Source organism: Cyprinus carpio, chromosome A8 (assembly GCF_018340385.1).
Source record: "Cyprinus carpio isolate SPL01 chromosome A8, ASM1834038v1, whole genome shotgun sequence".
Classification (NCBI taxonomy): Eukaryota; Metazoa; Chordata; class Actinopteri; order Cypriniformes; family Cyprinidae; genus Cyprinus; species Cyprinus carpio.
Genome location: NC_056579.1, coordinates 19,190,896 through 19,199,473, shown reverse-complemented (window position 1 = coordinate 19,199,473; position 8,578 = coordinate 19,190,896). Strand labels below are relative to the sequence as shown.

Sequence of the window (8,578 nt, the reverse complement as noted above, 5' to 3'; positions counted from 1 at the left end):
GTTGATATTGCAAAGCATGTGTGATAAATTTGCTTATTACAACTCCCACAAGCATTTGTGAGCCAGGACCACAAAACCAGTCATAAGGGTCAATTTCTGGAAATTGAGATTTATACATCTGAAAGCTGAATAAATAATCTTTCCATTGATGTATGGCTTGTTAGGATAGGACAATATTTGTTCAAGATACAACTATTTGAAAATCTGGAATCTGAGGGTGAAAAAAAATCTAAATACTGAGAAAATCTCCTTTAAAGTTGTCCAAATTAAGTTTTTAGCAATGCATATTACTAATCAAAAATTAGGTTTTGATATATTTACGGTAGGAAATTTACAAAATATCTTCATGGAACATGATCTTTACTGAATAACCTAACGATTTTTGGCATAAAAGAAAAATCAATAATTTTGACCCATACATTGTTTTATTGGCTATTGCTAAAAATATACCCCAGCGACTTAAGACTGGTTTTGTGGTCACTTTTTACTACAAAAAGATAACTAAACTCTTATTTCCAAGATGTTCTCTCTCTCTCTCTGTCTCTCTCTGCTCAAGCTTGACAGTAGGTTACTGTTGGATGTGTTGATGTCATGCCTACAGGTCGATGTTAGTTGCCAGGCGCAGACAGAGCACAGCTTCAGTCGGTATGTCTTGGGCTCTAATTTCATTGGCCTCCAGACGTAGTACACGCAGATTAGAGTAATTGTTTGTATCCACAACTCTGCAGAAACTGCTCACTGAAAATTCTGGAAAATGTGGGGAAAACATTAAGTTACTGTCTTATCCAAGCAGATGTCTTATCACATTAGAATAACTATGCCTAAACCTACAAATCCCACAATATGTTTTCATGGAATGCATGAAACAAATTATTCTTTTTGAAGACCATTTGTGATATTCTTCAAACCTTGTTTGTAGGTGTTTCTTTAACTAGGGACATTTCTGGTCCTGCAGCGTTTTAGAACTGAAAGTCTTTTGGTCACTTTACATTGTATCTTTAACTGCTATCTACTAATTGTTTAGTATTATGTATGTATTGTGTTCATGATGTATTGCAAAACAGTGTTGCTATTTGTTTTAGGGTCAACACTGTACTTATATTATGTGTAAAAAATTTATAATTATAAGTACAAAAAATGTATACACAATATGTCCATTGTATCAAATAATTAATTTAAATGTTATTAAGTGAAGACACTTCATATAAAACCTTTAACACTCTCACTAGTTTGTCTAATTTGTCTATGATCTATATCTATAATTCTGTCTCTTATCTGTAATTATCTTTCAGTGGAGATTCTGGGCCAAGTGTAAAACAATAATATCAATAAATAAAATGTATTATAATATTATCAAAAACAATGAGGTCATACGGTTTCTGAGACAATTTTAATGTGATCTTTATATAACAAAAGGATGAAGTTTAAATGTTATTTAAAACTAAAAAATATCAACCTGGTGACATAAAGATGTCCAAAGTTGAAGAAACACCCTTTGTATATATCAACTCTGTTTAAATATCAATATTTGTTCTTGAGAGTAATGTATATTTGTAATAAGTGGCTGTTTTGAAGCATGCCATAAGGACAGGCATATTTTTTAGGAGAAGATTTGCATATAAGCCTTTGACATGCCTTGTGGTCGTATGTGTACTGTAACATTTTTTTTTTTTTTTTCTTTCCATACCTTTGATCTTGTTGGCCTGGAGATACAGATTCTCCAGACTGGTGCTGATAATGGGAATCCTTTCCAACTTGTTGAAAGACAAATCGAGCTCCACAAGTGTGCTGACATTGAAAGAGCTGGCTGGAATTCCCCCACTGGTGAGCTGGTTGTGGGACAGCCGTACGAAGCGCAGCTCAGGCCTCTGGCTCAGAAAATCAGCAGGAACGCTGGATATGTGATTGTACTCGAGGTAGAGTTGGCTCAGCTTTGGCGGCAGGCTTTCTGGAATCTTCTTCAGTCGGTTCCCTCTTAAGTCTAACAGGGTCAAGGACAGCAGACCCTCAAGTGCATTGCCGAGGTCTTCAATGCTGTTCACTTGGAGATGCAGGGCTGTCAGGTTGCTCATTCCACGGAAAGATTCAACCGGGACCTTGGAAATATTGTTGTGATTCAAGTGTAGATCTCGTAGGGAACGTGGTAAACCCTGTGGAACCCGGCTCAGGTTGTTGTTGTGTAAAAAGAGGCGCTCAAGGTTTGGTAGCTTGGTGAAGACTTTGTCACTAATCTTGTCGGAGCTCAGTTTATTTGTGTGGAGGCTGATCCAAGCTAAATTTGGAGCATTATCAAAGACACCATTTGTGATGCCCGTTATCTGGTTGTTTTGTAAGTATACATACTTGATATGAGATGGGACAAACGGCACGTGCTGTAGCTTGCGGTTGTTGCAGTACATCGCAGTGGGGTAGGAAGGAGGACAGTCGCACTCCAAAGGACAGTCCAGCACAGGAGGCTCATCCTCTGCTCTTAGAGAGGCATGGTTGTTATAGTGACTGCGGCCATAACCGTGACTGTAGGCTCGGTTGCGCAGATAACTTAGCCAGGTTAAAGAGTTGGTTGATTGTGTCATGGAAAAATCAACAAGCCTTGCCAACATTAGCAGTAAAATCCAGCCTTTCATTGTGACTGAGTTTCCTGTGAGGACACAAATATATGTGCACATATCATTTTTGAAACTTCATAAATGTTTATTTATATATAGTTAAATTAGTCATTTTTAATTAAACATTGTTCTTAATAAATTCATAATTTTTCAGTGCAAATTCTTTGAATTATTATTAAAATATCAAATAAGAATGTTATTATTCTTTTACATTTTTATAACTGAATAAGTAATATTAATGATAAATTATCCATAATAATATTTTATTATAATTATTATTTTTACAAATTATTTAAATTATTATTAAATTATTAAACAACATTCTGTTTTGTAAACAAAGTAGATACATATAATAGCAAGTACATGCATATAAAATCCCAGATTTCCAATGGTTTTAGACCCCACTGTATACAGTAGAGTTACACAACATTTCTTTGTGTTTTATATGAGAAACTTCTAAGAACATTATTACATTCTACAAGCATTAAGGCACAGACATGCATACTTTAGATCTTATATCCTCCTGACAATGGTTTCTGTATATAAACTACCATTACAATAAATCATCAACATTATTTACATGTGGTATGTTTTATATCTCTCAAAGCAGAGTTGTGGTTAAAACAGACATCATAAAAATTCTCTCAGGTCTGGGCAAGTATGCTGCGTGTTTTTTTTTTCTTTGTAAGAAAACTGAAAGTTTTGGGGAAGAAAAGTTTTGCCTGAGGTAAGCTTTGGTACTGTTAACAGAGGTGATGATTGATAAATCCATCTTTCAGTGCTGGTGACAGCTTCACACTAGTATAATAATATGGTACAACAGTAATACATCTGCTTACATGCTTGTTTGGACATGTATTGCATTATAAATTTGGTTTGATGAGGATGTTATTTTTATGGATTAAACATGTTTATTCATGTGTCTTTTTGTCTAATTTGTTAGATAAATTATTTATGTCTTTCTTCAAAACCCGTGAATAATTTAAACACAGTTAAATTCAAATCAAATTCATTCAAAATAATTCATTTTTCATGTATCACATTATATAACATTGATTGTAACCTGATAAATATATTGTCAAGTTGCCATATATGCCCATATATCTTCATCTTCTTTCTTTTTAATTTAATTTATTTATTTATTAAAAATTAAGTTTCAGGATTTTGGCTGAAGACATAAACGTCTTTAAAATGCCAATAATGATGTAACATTATTCCCTTTCATGATTAAGTAATACATGTCAGAGCAGATTTACTTTATTAAAATGAGAGAAAGTTTAGAGGGGAAAAATAATAATTGTAAATCATTGTAAACACTGTAAATCATTTAAAATTATTGGAGTATGTTTTGCAATAAAATAATTATTCAGTAATAATAATTCAGTCATTCTACTTTATAAACTGCATAGACAAAAATGCACTCCTCTTCTTCAGTTAAAAAAAAAACATTCATAATGCATTTTGTTTCATGCAATATATCTGTTAAAAAGAAAAGGATTAAACACATACCTACTGCTGTAGCCTCTGTGCTTTTTGCTTTTTGCTTTGGGGAATGAGAAAAAAAAATCATGCTGCATGCAAACATCATGATGGAATGAGATCATTATCCTAGTACATCATGAAAGTTTGTATTACATTCATATTCCTCTAACTGTGAAATACATTTGTACACATGCAGAAAAAAAGATCATTAACTGTACCTTGTATAATGTGCCCCGTGCAGCCGTTTTTACAGTATATAGTAGATCACATTCCAATAAACGCATACAGTTGCACAGCCCAGAGCCTTCAGTGTAAAGCCAGTACAGTGAAGCTTTGTCTACTGCCTCACTAACTTGTTATGTTGTGTTTGGTGCCTTGAGGCTTTGTGTATATGAGTGCCATGTGTGAGAAGGCAAAACATCTGCATTTTAACAGCCTTACTTCATAGATTCTGTAAGGACGGGATCCCTGCCTATTCATTATCTCTATACAGGATGAGCCTTTGTGCATGTGTGCATGCATTTCTGGGGCATTTGACTTAGAATGATGGGGCATGTTTTACCTTTGGCTGGAATTATAATGGTTTTACATACTGGGGTAAAGGGGGTTTCTTAACATTAAACTCAACTGTGAACTCTACTCACATAGCTTGTGCAGTTAAATCATCTCAGATTTCAGTAAAACTAATAAAACTGGACATGTCAAAGTAGCCCAACCAATTTTCATGAAGTTTACCACTGGCTAGCAATAGCACAAGCAACATGTTAAACATGACTTCTTTTGTGTGTGTGTGTGTGTGTGTGTGTGTGTGTGTGTGTGTGTGTGTGTGTGTGTGTGTGTGTGTGTGTGTGTGTGTATTATATTGTGTAATTGTCAGGATTATGGACTGGTCTGTGTGTGTTTTTGCCCCTGTGACACAGTTTGTCTTCCATTTGATTGTGTTAATTTGATCCCAAGTGTGTTTTGTTCTTCCCTAATTATTCTGCCTTTAAAAACCCCAGTCTAATCAGTTCTTGTTGGTCGGGTCTACCAGTTACATGTGCATGTCTTCCTCCTGTTTACCCCTGTGTTGGATTAATAAAGACTCTTTCGATTATCCTCGGCTCTATGTTCCTTCTGGCAGTGTAATGTGACAGTAATGTGTATTGATGTGAATAAATGTTAGACCGCAAACGCTATGGGATGCGAGACAATTTTTGGAAGAAATTCCAACAATAAAGTAAAAATTGAATTGATTTGAAAAAGATCAAATTAAGATCAATTGGCATTATAACATTATAGCATTATAAATACTGTTCAGTTTCTTGCACAGAATGATTGTTTTGTGTTTTAGACATCAATGCATCGTCACGAGCCACAGGGCTTACTATGGATTTGTCTATTCATGTTTTTTTTTTTACTCTCATTGATTTTGTTACCATTTGCCATGCATTATATGGCTGAGAGACTGCAACGACTGGAGCTAAAAATCATAATTTTTGTTCTACTGAAGAAACAAAGTCACCTTGGATGCCCTGGGGGTAAGCAGATAAACATAAAATTTTCATTTTTGGATGAACTATCCCTTTAACTACGCCTTTTCCCTCAATAAATTCCTAATTTGCTACTTATTAATAGTTAGTAAGGTTGTTGTTAAATTTAGGTGTTGGGTAGGATTAGGGATGTAGAATAAGGCATAATATGTGCTTAATTACTACTAATAAATGGCTAATATTCTAGTAATATGCATGCTAATAAGCAACTAGTTAAGAAACCCCTAAAATAAAGCATTACCAAATTTGGGGTCAGTAAGATTTCTTAAAACAAAAAAATCAATTAATCAATAAGTAAGTATATCTATCTATCTATCTATCTATCTATCTATCTATCTATCTATCTATCTATCTGTATTTTAGGTCATATAAATGCAGCCTTGGTGAACATAAAAGACTTCTTTCACAAACATAAAAAAATGTATATTTCTGACCCAAAACTTTTAAATGATCATATATGCACAGTAGGGAATCTCTAGATATAAAATCATCATCAGAACTATTATAATACCTCTTGCACAACTAACTGGTGCAGGCTTTGAATTAAAAATCAAGATTGAATGCCATGAAAGGCCCTATTTTGTTTCCTTTATTCCTTAGTTGTTGAGTGATGTCCTGTTAGTGATCAAGAGCTGTGCATGTTTCCACATGCATTTGTTCTTCACGGCCCTGGTGCTTCTTTCATTACAGCTGCCGTTTTCTTTCTTCTCTTTAGAAGAAGAGGATTGGACGAGTCCTTGATTGGTTTAATCTTTATTTGTTCGTGGTCCACTCTTATTGTTGCTAGGCATCTGACACCTAACTGATAATAGGCTTTGCAAAAGCATTTACAGGAAATGATGACATCTGACACTGAACTGATACCAACGTAGACACTGACGTTCAAAAATTTGGGGGTGGCAGGATTTTTTTTATGTTTTAGAAGTCTCTAATGCACATCAAGACTGAATTTTTATTTATTTATTTATTTATTTTAATCAAAAATAAATTAGAATCAATAATATTGTGAAATATTATTAAAATGTAAACTGTTTTGTATTTGAATATATTTTGAAAGATAATTTATTCCTTTGATCAAAGCCTAATTTTCAGCATCATTACTCCAGTCTTTAGTATCACATGATCCTTCAGAAATCATTCTAATATGCTGATTTCATGCTCAAGAATGATGATTTTTACTAACCCCAAACTTTTGAATGGTGCTGTATGTATGATTAAATAATGATTTTATGTATATGAGAACAGACCTTGACTTTATCCCAGACATGACTCTCTTCCTTCAGAACTCGACTTGTGTGTAGATGTGTTGGAGGAACATTCACTGACTTCTGCATACATCCAGAGAGAGAAACATGATTTGAAGAATGCAAATTACTAAACGTTAAATGTGAAAATTAATAAATTAGCAAAATGTTATTACTGTATGTGTATCATTTTCCCCTATTTTTACATAAATAATATATACTTGAAAATCAGCATGCAAGAAAAAACGTCTCACGTGATGACATTTGAACAAAACGTGCCATTAGAAGTGTTACATACCATAAAATGACCTTCCTCCGACACTTGTGACCATTCAGGGTGTGGAAATTCGTACTGGCCATTCCGTATGCGTTTTTTTCATTCCCGGTGAGAGCAGTAGGCCTAAACCGTGGTTTGAGTATCCACACAACCTAAGAGAATACATAATATTTGTTCTGAAGGAAAGTGCAATAACATGATATTTCTTAGCCATCAAATTGTTTGCACTCACAAGATGTACATGATGACTCCTAGTGACCACATGTCACATGACTTATATTTCTCTGGACCTTAAGCACCTCTGGGGCTGAAAGAGAAGGATTAATTTTAGCTACACTGTATTATGATACCAAATGAAACTGGAAACTGACTTGTCTGCTTAGCCACATAATAAGGTGTGTAGCACGGGGTGGTCAAGCAGTTGTGAGATGTGGTCTCTTTGGCGAATCCAAAGTCTGTAAGCTTGAGCTGGGCATTCATTCGGATGCTTTAACCCCTCAACTGTCACCGTCCCACCTGTGGGACGCTTGGCGCTCTTTTTTTGTTGTCCTTTTTTCTCTATTCTTTTAGTAATCATCATAAATTATAATGTCGTTTGAAAGCTTAGAAGCCCAATATTCATTTTGAAATCTGACATTGCATTACTATGGAAATGGTACTTTAAAATCTTAAGGCGGTCTTTCCCCTTAGTGGGCAGTGTCAAGTGTCAAATTACAAAATGCATTACGTAGAATCAAAACTTTTTATAATCTTGGCAACAAACATATTCATTGGAAAAGGTCTGAGTCTCAGGATTTCATATTTGGTGGTTATTTTGAGAATTGAAATAAAATTGACAGAGAAATCTAGGGAAAAATTCATTAAAAAAAATTCCAAAGGAGTTTTGATGGCTCCCAGTGGCTGTTTGTGGTATGACGCCCTAAATAAAATCTCACAGGAACTCAATTTTTTTCATATCAACTTCAAATTTGGAACAAACCTTATTTAGAACAGAAGGCTTTAATTTTATACCATTTTTAGAGTAAAACCTGTTATGTAAAATATTTATAATAAATAAAATAAAATAAAATTTATATAGCGCATTTTATTTACAGTACATTTAAACTTCTATAACTTTTTGCACTTTAATTTTTGAAAAATTCCACTTTTGCCAAAATCTGCAAATTTTCTTCTTTTAAAAGAGACCAACCTTAGGTCTATATTCCAAAGTGTTCATAAAATACAACAATTTAAGTTTAGATAGTGCACTTTAATGCCTATTTTAAAAAATGGGGGGTGACAGTTAAGGGGTTAAAGTGTACAATAAATTCTCTGGCTGCCAGTTAGGAGAAAATTTAAAATTAAATCCGTGTTTATATGCAATTTAGCTTTATGATGTGTGTTGTAAAAGTAAGCGCATCGTAAACTATATCTACACTGAAAAATTAGTGTAGAATA

At 34.0% G+C, this 8,578-nt stretch overlaps 1 protein-coding gene and 1 pseudogene across 2 annotated transcripts; both read right to left on the bottom strand.

Moving 5' to 3' along the window:
* Positions 1 to 376: 376 nt before the first annotated feature.
* LOC109088965 (fibromodulin-like) lies at positions 377 to 4,494 on the bottom strand. Of its 2 annotated transcripts, XM_042762643.1 has the most exons (4): positions 4,307 to 4,494; positions 4,116 to 4,149; positions 1,688 to 2,638; positions 377 to 747 (listed from the first exon to the last, which is right to left on the bottom strand). In XM_042762643.1, exons 1-4 carry the CDS (start codon positions 4,370 to 4,372, stop codon positions 596 to 598), a joined length of 1,203 nt encoding a protein of 400 aa, XP_042618577.1. In that variant the 5' UTR covers positions 4,373 to 4,494; the 3' UTR covers positions 377 to 595. The 2 variants fall into 2 exon arrangements, with proteins under 2 accessions (XP_042618577.1, XP_042618578.1); XM_042762644.1 differs by lacking the exon at positions 4,116 to 4,149 and having other exon boundaries at positions 4,307 to 4,461.
* Positions 4,495 to 6,063: 1,569 nt separating this feature from the next.
* Positions 6,064 to 7,621, bottom strand: LOC122146007 (annotated as a pseudogene).
* Positions 7,622 to 8,578: the final 957 nt, after the last annotated feature.